General features: G+C 38.3%; 1 protein-coding gene across 9 annotated transcripts in view; it reads right to left on the bottom strand.

Moving 5' to 3' along the window:
• npas2 (neuronal PAS domain protein 2) overlaps window positions 1–24,566 on the bottom strand; it is a 64,589-nt gene that overhangs the window by 27,550 nt on the left and 12,473 nt on the right. For 8 of the 9 annotated variants that reach the window (XM_088087986.1, XM_042499579.2, XM_042499575.2 and 5 more), the window contains exons 2-3: window positions 5,088–5,286; window positions 1,323–1,379 (exon numbers count right to left, since the gene is read on the bottom strand). In XM_088087986.1, the coding sequence (XP_087944112.1) occupies window positions 1,323–1,379; window positions 5,088–5,143 (113 nt within the window). In that variant the 5' untranslated portion in view covers window positions 5,144–5,286. Of the gene's footprint in view, window positions 1–1,322; window positions 1,380–5,087; window positions 5,287–14,006; window positions 14,473–24,566 lie in introns of those variants that run through there. The other variant, XM_088087982.1, reaches the window with a different exon arrangement.

The raw sequence follows: 24,566 nt of genomic DNA, 5'->3' as shown, positions 1-24,566 counted from the left end.
TTGAGACGGCTCTCTTAATATTCACTAATCTGGAATTAAAGAGACGAAATATTTTAGCCCATTCCCCTTGACCATTTAAGTGGAATCAAGGTTTATGGAGTTGGAAATTTATTTCAACACATTTCATCAAAGTGGTCGAAGACGGTACTTTGGGGGAACTTGGACAATTGAATCTGTAGAGATTAGGCTACTTTTTAGATATATGAAACTAGAGCTACCACCTTGCAGGTGTATGCCTCCACAAGCCAGTTAAGTTACAGTTTCCATCCATTTCTGTCTGAACTGTTCATGTTGGACACCCAAGATTAGTGTCACCAATTCACTATCTGACCAAATGTCTCCCCTTCTGTTCCTGCGACATGACGTTGCATAATGGCCAGAAAAATTTTTGCAGAACATCATGATGTCAAAGCGAAGTCGACTTTTTGGATATAAAATGTCATCATTTCATTTTATCCTGTTAGACATTTGTGTGAAATGTTGTCAAAATTAGTGTATGGATGATTAAATTACGACCCAAAACATTTTTTTGTGAGGTCACAGTAACCTTGACCTTTGACAACCAAAATCTTATCAGTTCATTGTTGAGTCCAAATGCGCATTTGGGACAATTTTGTGGAAATTTCCTCAAGGCATTCTTGAATGTCGCCGTTAAGAATGAGACAGAAATGAGGTCCCAACGACGTTGATCTTTGACCACCAAAATCTTACTGGTTCACTGCTGAGTCCAAGTGAATATTTGTGCCAAATTTGAGGAAATTCTGTCGAGATATTGCATTCACAAGAATGGGACAGTCATACAAAAGAACAGATGGACGGACGAACAACTCGAAACAAAATGTTGACTTATATGCCTCCAGTCACAGCTGTTGCCATCAGTGAAGGCATTTAAAAACATTTCCAAAATCAGACACAAGGTAACAAGTATTATATCCAGAGCTCAAAAAATGTTTCAAATATTACATTATATATGACAGCTGAAAGGGAGCAGGAGCAAGAGGTGAGAAAAAGTAATCATCGTTTGTGAATGCCTTTTTACCTTGATTAGGTCTATTTTTTAATGTAATGTTATTCTCAAATGCATTTCAACCATAGTGTGACACTAAAGCTTAAGAGTTCTCTTAAAATGATTAACTAACACCAAAGATGCATGTTTTCCATTCCCATTCCTGAATGAGAGGGGTGACACTGGAAATTAATTTAGTATAGCTTTAACTAAATGAGTTCAAACTTCAGTTCTTTCCACATCTACATTTAACAATCCGTCTGCTCAGTCAGAAACATGCCCAAACTGACAAACACACAAGCATAAACACCAGTACCTTTTTGCCCTGTCTTTCTCATCTTCATCGATCAAATCGTCCACGCAGCTGTTGGTGCTGGAAAACACAAGGGTACAAGGTAAATGTAGTTTCTTTGATGATTTAATAGGGACATCTTTTCAGGTTATCATTAATGATGATAGGTCAAAAAGTCCTCTGCGAGTCAGATAATCTCAGGAGGTTAAAAAAGATGATCCCACTTGCTACATCTGTGTGCTCTTTTCAATGCTAACACTGTAACCTGTTTTCTCCAGCATTTAACAGGTCACTGTGGCATGTAAACATCTTACTCTACATATGCATTTATGGTTAATGCTGTCTACGCAAGCTCAGGCTCACACAGTTTGATAATAACAAGATATATGGAAGAAAATGTAACCTGTGGAATCATTTTTTATGTATCAGAAGACGTCTTCTACTTTGTCAGAGAGCAGAGGGCTGAGCTTAGCCAGCAGTCAGTTTTATTGTATTATTGTTTTTACAGATTATGGCTTTTAGGTATTTACGAAGTGTGGCCAGAATGGCACGAGTGGACTTTAATATACTGTAAGAAGCTCATCAATGGCAGTTGGTGCAATCATAAACTCATAAAGCATGGAACTATATGTAAACTGCCTCACCCAATTCAGACTTTACCCTGATTACAGCCAGTAGCAAGTTACTCTGTGCAAGTTACAGCCACACGTACGCAATTTTAAGGCGTGCCACCTAATTGGTGCCACCCAACCCTGATAATTACAGTGTTCCTATAGCTGAATATAAGTGGGAGACTTTTTTAGACTTTTTAAAAGCCACTCAGATTTAAATTTAAGGCAAATTTTACAGTAGCTAAAACTGAAGGAAAACAAGATTATGGAAAAGATAAGGGAAAATATTTTGCCTAAATATTGATTGTAACATAAAATATGGTGTTTTGGTGACATTCAAAACACATAATTTCTTTCTGTATTTTTGAGATTTTACAATTTAACTTCTATTCATAAAAATATTCAGACTTTTGAAAAATGGAGGTGCAGGTTAAGTGTTGCTTTTAGACAGAAAGAAGACTGAAAGAGTGTTGAATTAGCCTGGAATGCTAATGGTTGGTAATGGATGAAAAAAGCCAAAATATAGCTTCTGGTTTAGGTGTGAGTTTTGGTTTGCATAAATCTCCGTTAATGTGACATTTCAAGATTGTAGTAAGATGCCTGTTTTGTTTTTTTTTAGTTTTTCTATAGCCAAACCAAGGGTCTAAGGATAAAGGACAGGTTGTAAAACATCCTGAAGACATTTCTGATTTGTAATTTTGTGCTTTATGAATAAAATGAAATGAAAAAAGAATGCACCATTAATGAGGTATGATCATATGATAAAATGACAATATGGTACCAGCACTAGCTTTTAGCTATTTGGCCAAAGCATAAAAACAGGCTGTCTAATGCTATGCTCATATATGCACTTTACTGTATTAAGCCTTCATAAATGGAAGAGGAGATTTGAGTCTGAGATCAAATGCGTTGTGGAAACTAGCGGTGAAACGAGGAGCAAACAGGGTAGAAGTCAGAAATAAAAGGTGTGCTTGTGTTTCAAATTCTCTGTGTGAGTGTGGTTAGATCAATGTTATTAAAGCCACACAGTACTTCATTAAAATGCTTCATTACCCTTTAAAGATGTAAGTGCTCTGATCACATCTGTGAGAAATGTTCTCTGCTTTGCAGATGGCACTGCAAAATATAGCTGGGGGGTGTAACAATGTGCATAACACAGATTTCTTCAATTGTTCAGAGCCTAAATTTACCAAACTAATTCTTAGAACGTGTTCTTACATTCATGCTTACTACATTTTCTCTTCGTGCCTTATAATGTTACATACTGACAATTAAAGACTGAGGAAGAGCTCACTGAATCCTTCCTGGAACTCACTCTCACCCATACACTCAGCCCACATTCTCATCCATTTCTCTTCAACAGTGATTCTGCCATAGCTGGACAGAAAAACATCTTTTCAGACTTTCTGATGAGGAATTCAGCTCCCTCTTTTTTTAAAAAAAAAAAAAAACATCATTCATTTCACAGGAATAATAATAGATCTCTGCACCACACTGAACAATTTTTCAGCAGCTATGAAAAGAAGAGTACGTGTGGCCATTTTTTTAAGTCCTAAAGCTGCTCAACTGAATGCCAGCCACTGAAATATTAAATAGTGGTGGAGGAAGAGGAATAAAGTGGGTACATTAAGGAGAAAATGACAAAAAATGTATTAAAGTTTCTTGTATATCTTCTCTGCATCATTGTGAGCCAAAAAAATACGGTGGTGGTGTTCACAATGGCAGATGTCCGCTTAAATTTAAGAGAGAAGAGATGTCTTTCATTAATGAAAACACTGGTTTTCTCGTCAACGCTGGGGCATCAAAACAGCCAAAATCACTTATTTAAATAAAGCTTTCTCCAAGAAAATGCATACATTTTGTATTCTAGATGCTTTTAATGATTAACCAATAATTTACCATTTACCCATTTATGCTTACACTTGACAGAAGAAGCAGGTTGGGTATCGAAACTCGGTGCTACTATGACACCAGTTCATATTTAACCAGTACCTACTAGACCGAATCATGACATTGATTTCTGTGATTCATTTTGGTGCAATATTATGTGCATTGCAAGTGTGTGACTGAGAGAGACAGAGAGAATTTTTGTGTAATGGTGATGGCGAGGCTACAGCGACTGGGCCAGAGTATCAAGTGAACTGTAGCGGTGCAGTGTGTGAACAGTTGGCAGTTTGTCAATGAATAGGTGCTACAACCCCCCAAGACCCCAGCCAAGGTCCCTTTTTGCTGCCACCTGCAAATTAAAGCAAAGGTGGTTAGCCTCTAAGTTAGCTAGCGAAGTTAGCTTCACATTGACACTGAGCAGGCTCTCTTAAGGCAGACTGTTAAGGAGGACTAGCTATGATCACAGCCGCTCTTGATCAGATTGTGGAGAAATCTCTGTCTGCTGAGTCTCTCCTGAGTTAGCAAGATAATAATTGATATCAATTCAAAATGTATTTTACTGTTATTGGTACTGTAACTGTTTATCAGTGTTAAATTATTGTTTTTGTTGAATATATTCAATCTCCTGTTCAAATTGCCTTTGCAATAAAAAAAAGCTATTTCATTTAAGCTCTTTCATGTTGTTTACCATCCTTTTGTGCTTTATTTTGAAAAAATTACCAGTTCAGGCATAGTTTAGGCACCAAGTATCATTTTTGCACCAGTATTGAAAACAACCCAAACAATACCTATCCCTACTTATCTTCCATATTGAGAAAAAAAATACTTCTGGATGGAGAATGTCACCTGTATTTTAGTTATTTTAAAAAAAGGGAGACTTTTAACATACTTTCATTTAAAAAATGGTTTAAACTCTAAATTATAGTGATAAAACATTTATACAACCAAAAGTAATCCTTCTGTTGTCATTCTGACTGATTCTAATAATAATAATTCTGTACTATTGTGATACCACAATAGACACTGCAATATGTTCTGAGACGGTTAGCATACGTTGAAAATATTTTGCAACCCTAATTACGTATAATTCAAATGTAGAAGAACTATTAATTGATTCTTCTGTGGAGGCAGAGAAATGTGTGCAGCACTTTGAGTCCAAGACCAATTTCCCCAAGGTGACAACAAAGTGTATTGTATCGTATCTTATTTGCACAATATAGAATGCAACATGTATATGGAGCAGAAATACAATAAAGATCTCTAAGTGAAGTTAATTAATTTTGGTACTCACTCCCAATCCCTGCGGGTGGATGGACAGGGGCCCCCGAAGTCAGAAAGGTTGTCCATACTCACTCCTTTTCCCAACCAGGCCCTTTCTGAAGTCTTATAAGTCCCATCCGCGCTGACCTCGTCTGAACACTCTTTTGGAAAATCCTACCGCGGACCAGTTGGCCACCACCCCCTCAAGTCCACCAAAGAAACACCAAAACCTGCAAAAACAGACAAAACTGATTAAAGCATCCTGTAAGTGGCCATTGTGTTCAGGACATAAACTGTTAACATAATCAAGTATTTTCTTCGAGACCTGCATTAAATAAAGATCTTGCAATTATCTGTACAACACAAATCTTTTTATTATGAAGGCTTAATGTGTTTTGCCGGATAACCATGAATAATACAACATAAAGTGCATTAGCAATCTTCAGTTACTACCTGGGTAGAGTACTTCATCACTAAAGAAGTGTTTTTGCACAGGAGGAGCTCCCCTGACCTAGAAAAATGTCTGAGGTAAAAACCTCTTTTGATAACCCAGCATAAAAAAACAGAGTGTTGAACAGCCACCTCCTTCACATCCTCTGTGTAAAGCTTAAACAACATGGAGCAGACACCTCTATTATAAACCAGGAACTCACACACTGGAGCCTCAGCCGGCTGCAATGAAACAACATGTGACTGATTTCAAATGACAGATATTAATAAAGTGTCTATACATAGTCTTTGTGTGGTTAACAAAACATACGTCATTTCAGTCACCAAATTTCAACTGTCTGAAATAGTCACAATTACAAAGTTGTTTCACTCCAAGCCACTTCAAAAGGTCGTGTTTCCAGTAGGAAAACTAAACACACTACTTTCCTTTAGCCTTGATTAAATTAGATCATGGGTTTGCGGTCTGGAAATATCTTACATTATGTATCAATTATATCCTGGTTATTCTTACAGCTGGTAGGTGATGTGAATTCAGGCAGTCGTGAGTGTTTTTGTGGGTTTGTCTGAGTTCGTTCGGGGTGACACGGGGTAATGTACACAAAAAGCCTCAGGGGAAACTACCATCATTGCATTTTCCATTACTTCAAATCAAAATGAGACCCATTGTCAGAGGAGGTATACTTCCATGGAAAGCTCAGAGTGATGTGGGGCAACCCTAAATAACTTGTTACTCAAAACATGACAAGTCTCTGTCCAACAAAAAACTGCACTCTGTGCTTTACTTCAAACTAACCTGAGCTGGCAGAGTCTGGTGCCCTTTTGTAATGGAAAAGAAATAATAAATCTGAGTGATTTCATTTTCGCACACATTTCTTGTGTTTCAATATCCTCTTTCTCTACTCCAAGCAGCCATCTCCTGGGCTGAAAAATGAAGCCAACAAAGAGAAAAACTGAAGTTCCTCAAATGGCCACTTGAGACTGGCTCCAAAAGGAGTCAGTCTCCATAGACCACCGTATCAAAATGCCCAACTTTACATGTTAACAGCCTGGTACAAAAAACACTTTACTGGTTTTTGTCCACAGCCCAGTGGGTGACCTCACAGTAGCTGCGTCCATTATTATATACAGTCTATGCTTTTCTCTCATAGCATGTGCAAACACACGAGTGTATGCAGGTAATGTAAATCTGTGAAAGTGAGCTTGAATGGCTGTCTCTCTCTGTCTCTATATGTCAGCCCTGTGCTTAAATGGCAACCTGTCCAGAGCGTATGCTGCTTCTTGCCCTATGTCAGCTCCCGTGCCCCTGCAGCGCTCTAAAGGATAAGCAGGTATAGCTAATGGATCAAAGGATGTGCAGACATATTGGGGAAAAAAAGATACATTTCAAGTGGTAAAGCAGGGCTTTGCAACTCGAGGATGGTGCAACACATGAGAAGAAACAGAAACAAACCAGTGACAGGCAGATGATTTTTTTAGAAAGGACTAGTAGTAAAATGTCACTGCTGATCATATCCATGGATCAACAGTCAGTCAGTACATATTTTATTCTAAAGAAAAAAACAAAGTATATATTTTTGTCATTACATTGTCTTAGTGGCTGATTGACTTTCTAATTTTAGTACATTTAAAAAGTACACTAACATTATATTAAAATATGTTCCTGAAAACATTCAGTTCATGAGCAGTGATTGACAAAACTGACAGCTGCATTAGAAAATCCTTGTGTCTGACTGGTTGTTTTTTGCACGCTGCAGGTGATTCTAGTGAATGCTATTAGAAGCAGTAGGAAAAGGGATATTATTTTTTTCACAGACTATCTGTTTCATGTACTTCTTTAAGAATGTAGTGACAGTTTTAGTAAATGTGACAAATTTATTTTCAGAAAAGTTCAACTGTGGCTTAAGGCCAAAGGTGTATCATTTATGCTTTTAAATCATATCAGATCTAAATGCCGCTTTATGCATCAAAACCATGCCCTGCTGTTCACAGTTTTGTTATGTTCCTGTTTGCATCACTGTTTTCTCATGTGCTCCTCTTTTTCATTTGCACAAATTCTACTTCACGCTTCATGTCGCTGCTTCACTGTAAAATCCTTCCAGGATCCAAAATCCTCTTCAGCAGGTACATCCAATCATTTAGCTACAATTTCCTTTTGGTTGCTTCACTGCACTCTGTAATCCTAGCACATATTTTGATTTACCTTTTCTCTGTTACACAACAAAATCAGATGAATCAAATGCATGTAAGAATATAAAGAAATCAAACAGAAGACACAAAGCAGAAGGATAGGCTTTGACCGTGAAGCAGCAAGCCTTATTCTCTGCAACAGATAATATTCACAGCCAACTAATTTGCAATAGTGATTTAATTTCATAGCATTTAATTCCAATGCAGGAAGTTGTGTGGATGGGCCTATGAAGTGTTAAAGACATCCCCTTCTTCTACTTTTGGTCTGCAATCTTAAACGATACAGTCTTTACTTGACTAACCTTCAACATTCTTTCTTTTTCTGTTGTCTCTATGTGCCTAGCCTTCTCTAACCTTTACTTTAGTTGACTAAACATGTTGATGGGGTGGAAAGTTACCATTTTAACAAGTTCACATTTTATTTTTGGCTAGAAGATAATGCAGATTTATAGACTTTATCACTAGGTTTCAGCTTTCCATGTCCTCTGTAATCTCACATTCCCTCTATGCTGCACAAGAAGGTAGGGATGACTGGCACAATTGCTCAAACTAATTCAATTAAAAAACACCTTTCCATTAGTCTTAACTCAAGTAAACAAGCCTAACATCTCCTTTCCTCCCCTGCCCACATACAAATCCATTAGAAAAGAAAGCAGGGAGAAACTTTGCACTCAAGGATGTAGAGCTGCCGGCGACTGTAATCCTAAATTGCTACAGAAAACTCAAACTATTACTATACTAATTGGGCCATTAAGATTTTTATGTTTCCTGAATTGATCATGGCAATCTTTTCATGATCAGCAATAAAAACATTTGCTGTCCCTTAGGGAAACAACCACTACTTAATCAAAGACATAACTTCTGCATTTACTGCAGTGATGTCCTCGCTGGCAGGTTAGACAGGTTAAAGTGTTACAGCTTCTAACTCCAATTAAGTTCCTGCAATGTTGAAACTAACAAAATGTTAAACTTTTAGCAACATTAAACAAAGCCAATTGAATAAAGAACCCACTAGCATCCAACCTCATCTGGCTTTTGTCTTTAGTGGGAAAGGTTACAATCTGCCTTTACTCCCAGGTCAAATAACTCTGCTGTAGTCACAGGTATTTATCCGCTCTGATCAGCTCTGATCGGCAGTGATGGAAACATGACATGCAGGAGGACACGCTCATTTTTACCCCAGCATCTGCTACAGAGAAAGTTCATACTGCCAAAAATTCCAGTTGTTTCCATACAAGCAGAGCTCAAATATTTTTCAAAATTAGTCTGGACTGAGTTTGAAAGAGAGAGACTGAATATGTACAAGACACATTTAAAAAAATATATATAAATAAAAAAAGTAACCACCATAACATTTTCACTGGCCTCCATGCTGCTTTAATGATTACATTATTATATCTGGATACCAGACCTCATGGTGCCTATTCAGTCCAATGAGAACTGCTCAGCTGGCATATGAACCAAATAAGTTTCTAGCTTCCAGGTACTTTTGGGGTATACGACCCATTGAAAATGCACTGTAGTGTTCCTCCCATTGGCCCCATTGGTGAGTTCAGCTCATAGACTTAACATTGGGATGATGTCACAGATATTTAAATTGTTTTATATTTTTACAAATATAAAACCTCCATTAATTCATAATAGAAAGATTCACAATTGACCTCAAATGCAGTTCAAGGTGTCCTGTAAACAGTTTTACAGATGCCTCTTTTACAATAGGAGTCTATGCGAAAAATGCTTTTTGGGCCACAAAAAAACAAGGCTGAGTGGTGTTCCTGGGGGCCTGGTAGCTTTCTAACGGTAACGTATGCTGTTTCGTGAAGTCTAACATCACGAGCCAGTAAAAAAATAACCAGAAAGGCATATTCATCTACTGCAGAGCCGTGTACACTGTTCCCACCTATTGGCAATTGGAAAATAGTCTAATGCCTGATTTTAGTGGGTTTTCCAACATATGAAAAACATTATATATGAGCTTACTTTGATGGAAAAGGGTATAATACTGATAATCCAATCTAACCTATACTGTCTATTTGACAAATTGAAAAAATATGCAATTTCAGTTATATCAAGAATCACATATGCCACTTTAACTTACTGTATACGTGGTCACGCTAAGCTATGTAAAATGAAACCTCACATATCAGCCTGCATTATTTTCATGTATTGAGGTTAAACAGCTAAAAACACCAGAGTCTAGTTACACTTGTGCCCCTGGGTATTTAAAGCAACCTGAACTCATGACACAAGATATTACACTGAAGTTCAAGTTCATGGCTAAACTCTGTCTGTAAACAGGCTGTAAAAGAGATAGGGATTATTATTGTGACAAGAAATTACTTTATTATTGCACATAACCTCACAAAGAGGAAATGTAAGAACAACAATCTTTTTCTTGAGTGAGTGTAGGTTTCATTTTAAAGTTTAATGGGGGAAAAGCCTCTATTGCCACGGCTGAGCCTCACACCTCATCCTATAGCTTGTTGTTGGATATAATGTTGTCCTTTTGTATTTTTAACTGTACTTCTAAGGTTTCCTGTGACAGGCAACTCTAGCATCCTGCAGATTTTAAAAGTTGTTCCCAGTATTTTTTCAATGCTGTGTCAATTCTAGACATCCAAAAAGCCCTCAGTCCCTTTTCACTTTTACTTCTTCCCTGTTTCATGCACACACAGGTCTTTGAACACAGTGGTTTGTCATCTGTAAATAAAAAAAATTAAACTGTGTCATGTTATCTGTCAAATCCTCATTCACAAATTTATCAACACCTGGTAGTTAGCTAATGATTGATTATAGCTCTCGAGCACACAGGTTTGTTTTTGACGCCCTCTGTAACTTTAAGATAATGATAGCTTACACGTAGAAGAACTGAGCACAGATGAAAGATGTTGACAGCAGATATTTCCCTCGAGCTTTCAAAGACATAATACCTGGTTGACACCAATGATTGGGGTATGGCTGGCAAACCTGCAGCTTCATCTAGTAAAGATTGCAGCTGCAAAGATTTTTCTGCCACATTGAAGGCATACTTTCACTTGATGCAAAGCAGAGTGAGCAGTTCAGATCTGACACACAGTATCCTCACGCAGACATCGTCAGCCTTAAAAATCTTTCATTTCAAAATCATGACGTGGGTAAGGACCAGACATTTCACCTCATAATGCTCACAACTGTTTAAGCATTGATGGTGTTTATTTTGAATCATACAACAGTGAAGCTCATCTTTAATCTAAGACCATTTGTTCATTTTTATCATATTGGGGAGGCACTGTGTAATTACCATACCTGTAATTTATTCTACAGCACATTTTACAATTACTTTGACTTTTTATTAGGGTGAAATCAAATCATGAGACTAAATCAACCATAGAATTTATGCCCTGGTAGCTATGCCTTTAATATCTCTGGGCATGTTTGGTCATTAAAGGCAATGTTGCAAATCAGGAAGCAAGACAGGTTTATAACAACATAACACTGCATCAACAACAACACTAGATTTCTGCATCAATGAAGAAAAGCAACTGGTTTGTCTGGTGTTTAATTTGTTGGAACAGCAAACAACAAAAACAAAAGGCTTGTCCAGTTTCTTAATATATTTACCCAAAACCTTATCAAAAATATTTGTCAATATTGAATCCATGTTGATTTGGTCATCTCCTTGTTTTTAGTCGTCAGAGCAAAAATTCTCCGTATAGATGACTCATATAAGTGATAAATTATTACTAAAAAAGTTCAAATTCAACCAATATCACCAGCTCAGACACTGGCAGTGGTTTCCAATTTCTTGATATTTCAAAACAGACACTTTAAATGCCACAGGACATGTCTGATTATCATATCCATAAAAATGCACAACACCACTTAAGACCAAAAGCAAACTAACCGGTCTGCTTTGACAAAAGGCTATCTGGGTAAGTTGTAAATAATGGTTCCATTAATGGTTAATAAGTTACAGTATTTAGCAAAACAATATGTAATAAAAAAACCCTACATGTTTATCATCATAATAATACTTTACTGTTGTTGACTGTATTTTACCATGTTCCTCTGTGATGAATTAGAGGAACAATTAATAAAGCTATTTGTTATCATTCATAAAGCCTGCTTATTTGACGGTGGTACCAAAAAATCTACTCACTGAAATATCAAACATTCAAATTAATACCACCCATTAAATGCTCCTGACCATTAATATCATCAAGAGAAGACTTTATCACAGGGTTTATTATGCTAATTTTTACCTGCTCACACACACACACACACACACACACACACACACACACACAATACATAGATAGACTGGCAGTGAGAAAAGGCTATCTGCACACATTTTGAAAGCCAACAACATTCTTCAACAAGAGATCATCTTGCGATACAATCACTCCAGCCGCGGTACGACGATCTGCAACTTAAAATGAATGTGGGCGATGGTTGTAAAGTAGGGTTGCCAATGGCCTTTTCCCAACTTCCTGTCCTCCTACTTCCAGCAACCTTGCTCAACCTAATCAATCTTTACACTCGGTCTCCATTGTGATTTCAACTACACACTGTAAAGTTAGTGACTGCATTTTGCACGATTCAAATGCTATTGTGTTAACAACATCTGTCCACAGACAGACATATAAAACCGTAACAAAACATCCAAAATCACTTCAGTGGTAGTTCCCGTTTTAATAATTGTCTGCAGGACCAGTAACCACAGTGACAAATATGCATGCTGAATCACAAGAAACAATTCCAGCAGCACTGTCGCTGTAGGTAAAAATACTACGGTATTCCAACAAGAGCTTTGCTGCTCTTGTACTGATAGATGAGTTTGAGGTACTTGCTAATCCAGCCATACAGTCTGCTGTTGTGTCTGCTACTGTCTGTTTGTGTAAAAGTTTACATTGCCCGACCACTTCCACCTGCATCTGGTTTTGAGCTGACAGCCCAAGCTGTCGGGTAAACATTAACTGGGCCTGGACAGGCTTAGCTTCAGTCAAACTGGAAGTGTTAGGTGTGACATGTATCTAGGTCTGGTTGTTTTATCTTACATTGCATACAATCTAAAATCATGCATCTTAACTCATGTGCTTGGCTTCCCTATAAAATGGTTATAACTGGTAAATATCAAATCTAAAAGCAGAAAGCCACACCAATATCCAAAATCTATGTAATCACAAACAGATCCGCTGGTCCTTTGCTTAGAGTGACCTTAGAATTATAAGGTTCTATCTGCAGTTTTTGTCAGTTTTTTTTTAGTTATTCATATATTCTTACTCTGTACCAACCTATTAACATAATGTGAGGTGTTTTTTTAATTTTTTGACTTTTTATTTAGAAAAAAGAGGTTCATATATTTTTTTCTTTGCGGAAGGCAAAACTTTGAAGCTCAGTATCTCAAAACTGCTTAGTATGTTAGAACCTTATAATTCTAAGGTGACATTATATCAACATAAGAGCCCATTTGCATATACAATGGTGTGAACATAAATAAAAATCTAAGCATATTAGAATGTAATGATCACTTTCTAAACTGAAAAAAGTTTCAGTTTTCTGTTGAGGTATCTGCTGTAGGTACAGCTTCCCTTAAGTGATAAAGAAACAGGAAATACTTCTATTGGTTACACACCTACAAATGAAAAACAGTGGGAAGGACCATGAGTGCACTCAATGACCCTTAAGTTTACCACAAAGCCTACATAGTAAATAAGTAATTCTGCCACATTATATCCCGGGGTCAAACAGAGGAAATCTCTCCCTCTCTCTGAAAGAAAACCATGTCAGCAAATGAGAAGCCCAAAAAGCCCCCTGAACAAGAAAACAGTGGGTTATTTAGAGAACCGTGAACTCCAGTGGACTTAAAGCTGCCAGGTTGGGTAACATCAGCCTGACCTAAGCCCGCTGAGAAATTATCTCAGGATTTCTTTTCCTGTGACATTTAACAATTTTTGCTACGTGACGTCTCAGAGGACACAGTGACGAAAATCATTTCAGTGTTTTGCCATGAATGTCATCAGCAGGGGTTCAACAGAGAAAAATAGGTTATTTCAACCTTGTAACCAGGGCACTTGATGACTGTGAGCTGAAAACATGTAAGCAGCGTTCAAGAGCGCTGGGGATACGCTGCTAATGCACACTCCTGTGTTTGACCACTATATCTCCAGCCTACGCAGTCTGGTGGAAAATCTGGAAAAGGGCCACAACAATCTGTCGACCACCTCTCCTTTAATTTGCAAAGAGGCCACTCGTGAACTTTGATGTTAAAAAGGGGGTGACATGACAACATGCTGCGCTCGCGACGCGAAAGCTTTAATTAAATCTCACGTACCTTGAAAGGGGCTCTTCAGAAGAAATAAAGATCCACGCTCAACTTTAATCAATGTAGTCATTTTAAAAAAAAAAAAACAAAAAAAAAAACTACAGCATAGCAGCTGAGCGCAACTACCAGCGACACACTGATCAGGCGCGCGCCCCGAAAGCGTTAAATTGCATAACAACGCCTAAGTTAATGTTATTAATCGCCGGTGAGCGGTCTGTGGCTTTGACAGTCCTAATTTATCAACAACACACGGTTAAACGTCCCATTCGTGGTCCCCGTTTGCTAGTTGCGGGCTGTGTCCGTCTATTTTCCAGGCACTGTACTCCACATCCTCCGCTGGCAGTGGCTTGTAAACAGGACCGAGTGGCTGAGAGCGGAGAAAGTAGGTCAGCTGGTAGCTCAATACTCGGCTAACGACGGCAGCAGCATAAGCAGTCGGCTGTGCAACACAACCGAAAGAAACCTGTAGTGACCCGGAGGAGTGGGCTGATTGTAATCTATAACACGTGCTACATGCATAATAGCACCCCACTAAATGTCAGTGTAAGGAAGAATCACCCATATGTGTAATATGTGTGTAACGCAGTTTACTCGGGGTGTAGAAGTGTGAATGGTACGGTCTGAAGTGTAGCCTAATACCACTTGGCCATGGAGGCATGACAAGTAGCCTTTAATCTATTAGGGCTACATTTATCCAGCCTGGTGTGCGCTCACACACATAAGGGGACTGACATGATGAGAAATGTACATGAATCGACCTGTCAGTCTTCTATGAATCACATAAGAGGAGGTGAGGGGGAAATGGTGTCTCCTCCCTGCCTGCAAGACGGAGCAGATTAGCCTGTCTGACCCTGTTTGTAAGTTTATAAAGCATTTATTTCAATCTGGGGGGGAAAAAGAAGCCCTAAGCACAACAAAAGATGACAATTCATCAGCAAAACAAGAAGCTGAAGGCCATTTGTTTTTCCCCTTGAGTACTTCCCCACATCCCATGTTTTTTGTTTTTTTACAACTTCCTTGTTGCCTTTTCCCTCAGCCAAAGTCCCAAATGTGGGTCAGCAGTCTGCATGACTAATTTCAAGGGCTCATAATGGACTGGCTCCAAATGTTTTGCTTCTGTCAAATGATCACACAAATGGCAGCAGATGCAGACATATGGCCATGTGTTTATAACTTTTAAAGCATTTAAAAAAGTTAGCATTTAACACAATCTGGTAATTTGGAGGTTATAAGGAGGTAAACTACATTTGATTGTCATAATCATTGGTGTGTTTATCATTTCACAGTTAAAGGTGGCTTCAGCGATCCTGGGGAAAGATTGTTGATATTCAATGTGGAGTTCAGCACATTAGCATATGCCTGATTTACCGTCCTTCTCGCTCCCACTGCCATTCTCTTTATACATCCATTGCCTTTCCCCTGTCCTGTTTACGAGCGCAAACGCCTCCCATTGCTGATTGGCTGGAATAGCGTTGTGGGGCTCCATCCAACTTTGATTGTTTCTCATTTACAGAGATAGGGCTGTGTATGAATACTGGATTTTTTATTTTCCAGTGAACACACTAGCCTGGCACCGTCCCTCCAAGTTCACTTTCGATTTCCAAGGGGCGTAATTAACTGGCGCAGACCAAAATGCCTCTGCCATTGGATAGGCTAAGAACCAATCAGTAACAAAATATATCTGACATAGCACTGAACGAAACAGGCAGTTTGGAGCTGTGCCTAGTCTGGTTTTTTTTTTTAGCAGGAAAAAAATTGTATCTGGTCACAAACTTTCTCAAATTATAGCTAAACAATACACTGAAACGTGTTTCTGAAAACACTTGATAGAGAAATAGGCAATGCAATAACAGAATCTTGATTCATATTTAATCAGCACTACCTAGTTTGACATACGATCTGAGTTTTGTGAGCCTGGTGTGTTGTGCTGATTCCCAGGCAGGCAACAGACAGCTAGCCGACCCCTAAATATGACAAAACATGCTGGATTAGAATCACCAACTGCATCTTTAACCTAATTGTGCAGTCTCCACAGAGTCTACAGAGTATGTCAACAGTTGTAGACAAGACTCCTGTATTGGATTAACACAGTTTTGTTTTGAGTAACTAAAGCCAGGAACCCCCTACTACTGGTTGTAGCTGTCATTTTGCTGCGAGAACTGATCTTCAGTAGGTAGATGGTACATTACTATGTAATAATAATTATAACAAACCTGAAAATAATCCTGTATTTTGTAACAGAAGCTTGGATAGCTGCTAAAAATAGACCCAGAGTCTTGGCAAAATCTTAATTTTCAAAGTTTAGTGTGCGTCTTAGAAAACAGAAGGGCATTTTCACACTAGCTAACACTGAGAGGTCTTCTTAAAGCTGTGTATTTGCCATTAGTGGATTTTTTTAGTTAACAGTTTACAGTAGAACAATACTAAGAGTCTAATACCATGCTAGTGGCTCTGTGAGGCTAAAGCTAAATGCTAATGCCAGTGTGGCACTGTGCCTACGTTGCTTATACATATGATCATGTTTTATGTATCATTGTGTAATGTGGACTGTCTAAGTTGTATTTTTTTATGTTGATCAATTCTGTGCACACCACATCTACTGCAGATGCTCTTCCTGATTATATTTTTCATGTTATCCCCATTAAAGGAGTTTTTCCTTATCTGCAGCAAAGGAAGGAGGGTGGTGTATAGACTATATAGATTTTAAAGCCACCTGAGGGAAATTGTGATTTGTATTGAGCTATAAATAAAACTGACTTGACTTGAATACATTGACAATTATGAAAGGTTAACAGGTTAAGCAGGTATAGTGTTTACTTTGTTAACTATCTTAATTAAGCATGCTAGCATGCTAACGTTTGCTTATTAACAGTAAAACAAAGAACAGAAGAGGCTGATGGGAAATGAGTCAGAGAATCACCGGCATTATTGCAAATCATCCTGAGGGGGACATGCATGTCTGTGCCAAACATCATGGAAATCCTCAAAATCACAAATGTGAACCTCATGGTGGTGTTGAAAGAAAAGTCAACAGGATTCAGTCTCTGGGGACCATGAATGTGATGGCAATCATTTCATGGCAGTCCCATCCATTTAAAGTAGCAAATATGTTTCAGTCTGGAACAAAGTGGTGGACCGACTGACCAGCTGACTTACATTGCCATTCATAACACCACGCTCCCCTGCCTCTCTAAAAAGCACTGAGTGGGTGATTTGCAGCAACGGTCCAGAGTCTGATTCAAACCGAGAACATCAATGTTCATGCTATAACTCTTATGACACTGATCCACCAGGACACCAGCTGATAAGCTGTTTGTACATCTTGATAATCACACTAAAGGATTTGCCCCTCTGGTCTGTATTGACTTAGTTGTGTTTGACAGACTTCTGATAAGAAGCGTGTACTTCTGTCTGTGTCTTCGATATTTAGTCAAAGCTTTAGTGCTGTGTGTTACAAGAGTATTTTGTAACACCTGCTTTGACGCTGCCACCTCTTATGTAATCTTACATCGTCTTTTCCTTGTAGGACGTTTTAGGTTGCATAAAAGAGATTCTCAAATGATAAGGAGTCTTGTGATCTAGACCAGTTGTCATGTGAATGAGGAGTGGAGACAATAGAGCACATGAGAATCAACTGCCTTGACGTCAAACTATGACATCAGAAAAGGCTAAGTGCATGTTCCCAATTTGACAAACAGAGCATCTCATAATAAAGAGGGTGAGTGTTGGCCTGAGTGTGAGCCTGCTCTCTGAACGTTTTATTTTGAGAGTGAAATATTCCCTTTAAGCACATGCAAAAAAAAACTTCAATTATGAACTTTAATATAACAAAATATTGCATACTGTGTGTATAATCCAACATGAGCTGCACAGGGGACACACAAAATCTGTATCTGGTGTTCTGTATTTTTTGGTCCCTGTGGATGTGTTCAATAGCTTTTTAAACCATTACATTTAAAACAGAAAATGATCTGGAGTGTGGGTATGTGATTTCAACTTCAAAGCCAACCAGATGGTTGCCTATGCCTCTGCCAATCCTCATTATTTGACATTTTTAGGATTCAAATTTCTCGCCAGACATCCATGAGCTTGAAACAAAGTTACAGCAATGCTACATTTGCAGACCACTTGTTTCAATATCTTCATGTAATGACTCACACTTTCCTGCAGTTGATTCAGACTGCAGCTGTTGTAGTAGTCCAGGTTTCGATGACTGATCTGACTTATGATGTGGTACCAGTATGATGCCATTTTAACCAGCTTGTGAGACGTCGAGCCACAACAGCACAGCCAATCTATGACTTATTGCTCCCTCTGTAACTGAATGGCTGCATGTTTGTGTTCAAAGGAATCTTAAATCCTTGGCGTGGCACCTTTTGTACTGAGGTGAAAGCAGTGCTGAGTGACTTGAGAGGTAAATTTCCACCATCTCACCACTCCTCACCGTGGCTGCTCCACAACAGATACAGAGTTTGAGGTCTCTCTTGCAAACAGACACTTTACTCATGAGGTGTGCTCAGTCCTGTACTTACTATTTATCAAAGTGATGGCTGATCAAGTAGGGTGTCTGCTTAACTTCTAACCAAGCAACCAAAATAGCTTCTCGTATGAATATAAAGGAAGACTATTAATTATGTTGGAGTTTGTGATGAAAATAATAAATCATAGAAGGTAGAAAATCATTATACCGCTGCTGCCTATAGCCACACTGCCATCAAACACTTTCCATATAGTACCCTCAGAACCAGTAAGTAACCTGTACGGCAGTGTTTCCCACAGAATTAGAATCTATGTGCGTCATTCTGTATCTCCTCTCTAAATTTTGAAGTTTTTGCAGGTCTTTGAATGCAGAACAGGTGAACTCATCACAAGTTTTTTTTTCTCCTCAGGAGCAGTTTGTGTCACGGGATGGATAATTAATCTGTTGGTCCAGTCAGGGCTGATGATGAGCAGCTACCCAGCGCATTCAGCAATTATGTTTGCAATGAAAAACAGAATATGTTTTTCCCAATATTGCTCCTAAAGAATTGTCTAGCTCCAAAAATATACAACCAATACATTGCTGCAGATGTTTTAAACGTGGCAGCCCGCCACACAAAAAATGACAATAGCAACATCACTGCTCCTTCCAGCTCTTGCTGCATTTCTTCTTCTTGGCCGATGCAGAGAAACGCCTGCACCTCACCGATCATTCAGCGATATTTATAGGACCTTTAGTGGCCATTTGGGTGTCCTAAGCATATTTGCTCTGGATATCAAAAATAATTGGTTTGTGCATTGATTCCTTATAGACCAAAAACAGTATGGAATGGGACAGTTCTGTTGTTACCATCCACAACTTCTGACAATGTAAATGCAAAAATAACTAATGTGTAACCAATTAAACTGAACTAAACTGAACTGAACCAGACTGCTTGGTGAAAACAAGGCTTATATGCTGAAACCTTGAAGTATGTTACACTTAAAACAGACTAAACACAGCGAGGCCACCAGGCACTACTGAGCCCCCCTATTACACTGGTCAAATTCAATACCCAATGTCGGCTCTTTCTGTGTGGAGCTCCCACCATGTAATCACATTGGTTGTCCCAGTTTCTGTCATGTAAAAAAGGTGTGAAAGTTGGGTGGATGGCAATTTCCTCCCAAATGAGGAAACTATTGTCAAAAATCAAACATCAGTAACTGTATATGGTGGTAGTGACTCAACCCGGACAAAGACACTACACAAATGTCACTGACAGCCACTTTAAACCAAGACCAGAACCAAATGTATTCCATTCAATCATCTGCAATGGTGTTGCTGTCCTGGTAAATACATAAAAAGTATGAAATTACTCCCCATGCACCAGGATGCCTGCAACTCGTGTCAAATGTGTTACTATTAACACTTTTCCAAGTCAGCAGCAACACAGGGGCTCCAGCAAAACAGTTTTCAGCTGTTCAGCTGTTTATCCCCTCATATGCCAAGTTTGCAGAGTTAAATGTGGATTACAAGTAAATAATAGTCCTCATTTACATGTGACTCAAGTGTGATTACCTACCAGGGTTTTGTGTAACATGTCAGATTAGCTTTTGTATGGGGTATCCAACTATACTTCTACTAATATTTATGTATATTTACTGTCTACTGTCCTGTTGAAGAAATCAGATTTGATAGAAACCAGAGATTTTTCTTTATGTATATTAAAATGCATAGGCAAATTTTAATTCTTAAAATGTAAACCCTTGTTTGCACAGGTAACAGTTTTCATGAGGCTTGATTTATTCAATTTTTTAAATCTAATTATTTTTGTAATACAATGGACCCTAATGATTACTTTGGGCTTCAGTTATAAGAACATTCTTCTACATAACAGAACATTCCCTACAGCAACAATAGACCCATATCTTAACACCGCAATAACGAGAGGAAACCAGAACTCACTGAAAAATTTGTTTTACATCATTCCCCCTTCTCTCTCCCTCCTTTCCTGTCAATCTCAGACTATCCTACCAATAAAAAGAAAAAAATGCCCCAAAAATAATCTTTAAAAACAAAAAAGAAAGAAGTCACTCTTTTAAAAGTTTAGAGTGTGGAATTTTGTGGCATTTGTGAGGTTGCAGGCTGCAACCAACCGATACTTTTGCCTGTGTGCCAAGCGTGTAGGAGAACCACGGTGGCCTATGCAAAAACACAAAATGGTCTTATCTGCAGCCTGTTGTTGGTTTTACTGTTCTGGGCTACTGTAGGACCAACATGGTGGACTCTGAGGAAAGACCCACTACATATGTATGCATATGGCTCATTCTTACTCAACAAAAACAACTATTCTTAGTTTCAGGTGACTATAAACATGAAAACATAGTAATGAATATTATATTCAGTTTCTGGAAACCCTACATACTGGTACTTTAAATGTCTCTTTTGACTCTGTCCTGACTCAAAAGCAGATTTTAATAGTATAACCTAGTAAATAAAAACAAGACGGACTCAGTCAGCAAGTAAATTATTATACAAATTGCATCATCATTTTAACACAGCTTTGATCATCAAATGTTAAAATGCATGCCAAAAAAGTCAGATAGAGGGATCTGACTTGGTTTATATTGCTGTCAGATCTTGAAAACCAAAAACCGACATGAAAGTACTGAAGTTTACAAAAGCTAGAAATTAAATAATAATACATTTAATTGAGGACATTTGATACAGATGGATGGAAAACAATGTCCCTCACAGAAATTAAAAACAAAAACAATAAGACGGATGATCAATTATTGGTGCAAAAACTGAGAGAAAGCATATGATTGGACCTCAGAGGGACATGGTGGTTCCTTTGGGTGGTGAGAGGTAGCTGCCTCAAAAGTCTGACCTTTATAACCCAGATATCATGCAACATGATGTCAATAAACTGCACACAGCACTCTTGTATTTACCCACCTGTCTAGTCTGTGATTACTTTACACTGGAGGAAACGAGAGACGAATAAACCGAAGGATTTAAAGTGAGCGTGCCATGCTTCATTTTTGTTAACAATAGTAACACATTTGCATTGTCTCGTAATAGTTTTTATGTTCACTATCAATTATTTTTCCTGCCAGTTCCAATAATGCATACATGATGCTTGACCTGCCACAGAGGAAATTAATGCTCACTGATTTCTGATGATCTCATATGAAAATTTCAAGAACAAAGACTTCCTACTGTGACCCTTCATGAACACCATATTGAAGTGTCCCCGCCTGACAAATCATTCCCTTTGGGCCAATGGAGCGGGTCTATCGTGAATTTCAAATATCAGTGATATTGGACAGATTGCAATGAAATTCAGTACAGTCACAAGTTCCTATAAGGATAAATTATAATATTTATTAATACACAGTGAAATGTGCCAAAATTACTTTTAATATAATGCCATCATCAGGTCAAAAAATATAACTCGTCTGATACTTTTATCATGACCAAATAAATTGATATTCCCCACACTCAGCTGTACTTTGTGTTTAGAGCTAATTAACAAATATTAGCACACTTAAATTACGTGCTAAACTCATGTTAGCATGCTGACAATCAGCTAAAAGCACGATATTCCACAGTGCTGCCTCATATGCATGGATGAGTACTCTTGTTACATAAATATCATTCTTTATAAATATGAGGTACCTATGGAAATGTAGAATTTAGTGGTATCTAGTGACGAGACCACAGCCAAATGAAATTTCTCTAGCAGCAGTTAGCAGCTAATACAAAGAAGAGGAGCAGCAGCCGTAAGTGTCCACAAATTGGGAAAACCATGAGATACCAGAATTCCTTACCCTTTAAACAGAGAACATGATCAGCTGCCAACAGAGAAGGTAAATGACTGTGATTGATACGTTATGCCTTTATTAAGCGCTGCCGAGGCATATATTTTATGTCACATTGGTGGCCATTGCTGTTGTGTTACATCTCACGCCCGTCCCGCCTCTTCTGATTGCGGGATGCTGCAATGCAGTGTATAATCACACACTGGAGTGGAATGATGCCGCCATCATTTGGTTCTGTATAAAAATGCAGGGGCGGTATAAAGGGTGAACTTCGTTGCAGCCCTACAGTGCCGTTTCAGTGTAAAAGCGGCTGTTATGTAACTTATTACATTTGGTTACTTTCTGATCACTTTTCTAGCAAATGTTTTAAACTGGGCAATACTGGTAAAGGTTTGAGCAGCATTTGTCAGCATTTTGATGCTGACAGCACTTTCACAACTGACAAATAAACTTTACAGTGTGCAGTGATGTTAGACCCCTTGTCTGGTTTCAGAAGGAAAATACTGTGGAATTAAAAAAGGCAACTTTTGTCTGACAGCATGGCCACCTGATTTGGTGTGGTCGGCTGGTTGCAGGCATGGTAGACTCAGAGCGATGCACATTGATTTGACTGGCAGTGGCGAGGCGTCGCAAATTGAAATAAGAGAGCAAATTCAAAACAGTAAAATTTGAATACAAACTGCCAAATAGATGTCTGAAGATGGCTCTTTGTAAGTCATACAATGCTTAAGCAGCAGCTTTGCTGACCTCTGAAGTCGGGGAATATGCCATCTGCATGAAAAAAGAGTCAAAACAACAGTTTTATCCTATATATAAGCTTTTTACTGAAAAGAATACAGTATATTCAAAACCCCTTTGTAGTCACCGACATTTTAATTAGTAACTGTATTTTTTTTCCTAAGTTATATTACATTGACAGTTATATTTATTTTGTAATTTAATTACACATAACTAGTTGCATGTACCTAGTTACTTCCAAACAGTGCCTAAACATAACACTGGATCTTTAAAGGGATGCTCTGAAGTAATGTGTTTGAATACATCAGAAAGGTTTAATGGCATATTAACGCAGGGATAGTTGCTGCTAGTTACGTAACACGACGAAGAACTAATGAAGGCTGTTTTAATTAAATGATATTAAAAAAGCATCCCAAACAGCCGTGTCATCGACTCAGTCATATGGTATCTTACACATTGAATACAACATAATGATGAGAAAAATGAACAATGCCAGTGATGATATACAATTATTCCAAAGTGAAACGCTTTGCCAGCGAGCAACAAGTGTGAGACATCTAAGATTCATAAAGATCTCCCACATTTTACTGCATTATTCACCATCCGCCTACATAGAGATTAGTTCTGCTCTTATGTAGGTCATGCTATTGGATGATGAGATGACATTTAGTGTTCATAAGCAGGCCTCACTACATAATAAATGTTCAGTGTCGGGTGCTTCACACCTTGCACCTTTGTGCGGACCGTTTGCCTTGACTTCAGTGGAAAAACTGGATTATTCTGATAATCACTCAGACACTAAGCCATATTGCCTCTAGCTACATCTGTGATACTGGTATTGATGATGTCATCGTGGCCCTCTGCTGAAGCACTGACTGTCATTAATTAGACTGTGGCACTGCTGTTCGCTCTGTGTTCCCATGGTAACAATGTGTGGTGTCTACTTTCCCCCCCAACCACGGCAGCTATGTCCATCAAGCCACTGGTTTCCATTTTCTTCAGGTTCGGGAGATTTTTCACACACACCTCAGAAACCCATTTGTTAGTGTGATTAATATTAATAAAGTGGCAGGCGACTGTTCTCGCTGTATGCTTTGATTCCTCATTATAACAGCCTAAACCTTCAGTGGACACAGCAGTGATGCATGTTTTACTACTGGGCTAAAAGATGGGCTGCAGAGATGATTTCCTGTTACAGATCTGAAGTAATATTCCCCAATTTTTCTTTTAATATTAAATCGTATTTGATATAAAGAATGCCTCATATGATAATAATAAAACAACAAATCCTAGCAAATCAAATGCAGTAGGTTGCTCTGAAAATCTGATATGAAAAGGAATAATAAATGCTGTAATTCACAGTACATAATCTCATAGATGAGGCAGCAAACTTAAGCCTCATTTTAGATATCTGGCATAAGTACATGATAAAAACTTAAACTGGAAATACTGTCATTCCTGCTGAATGCCTCTCTTGAACCCTCTCCCATAAGAGCATCATATCAACAGCAGATGTTCTTCCTGCAGCAACAAAAGAAAATCTCCTTA

This window comes from Plectropomus leopardus, chromosome 15 (assembly GCF_026936395.1).
Source record: "Plectropomus leopardus strain MGB_pleo_1.0 chromosome 15, ASM2693639v1, whole genome shotgun sequence".
NCBI classification, from domain to species: Eukaryota; Metazoa; Chordata; class Actinopteri; order Perciformes; family Serranidae; genus Plectropomus; species Plectropomus leopardus.
This window is presented reverse-complemented; position numbering and strand designations above follow the sequence as displayed.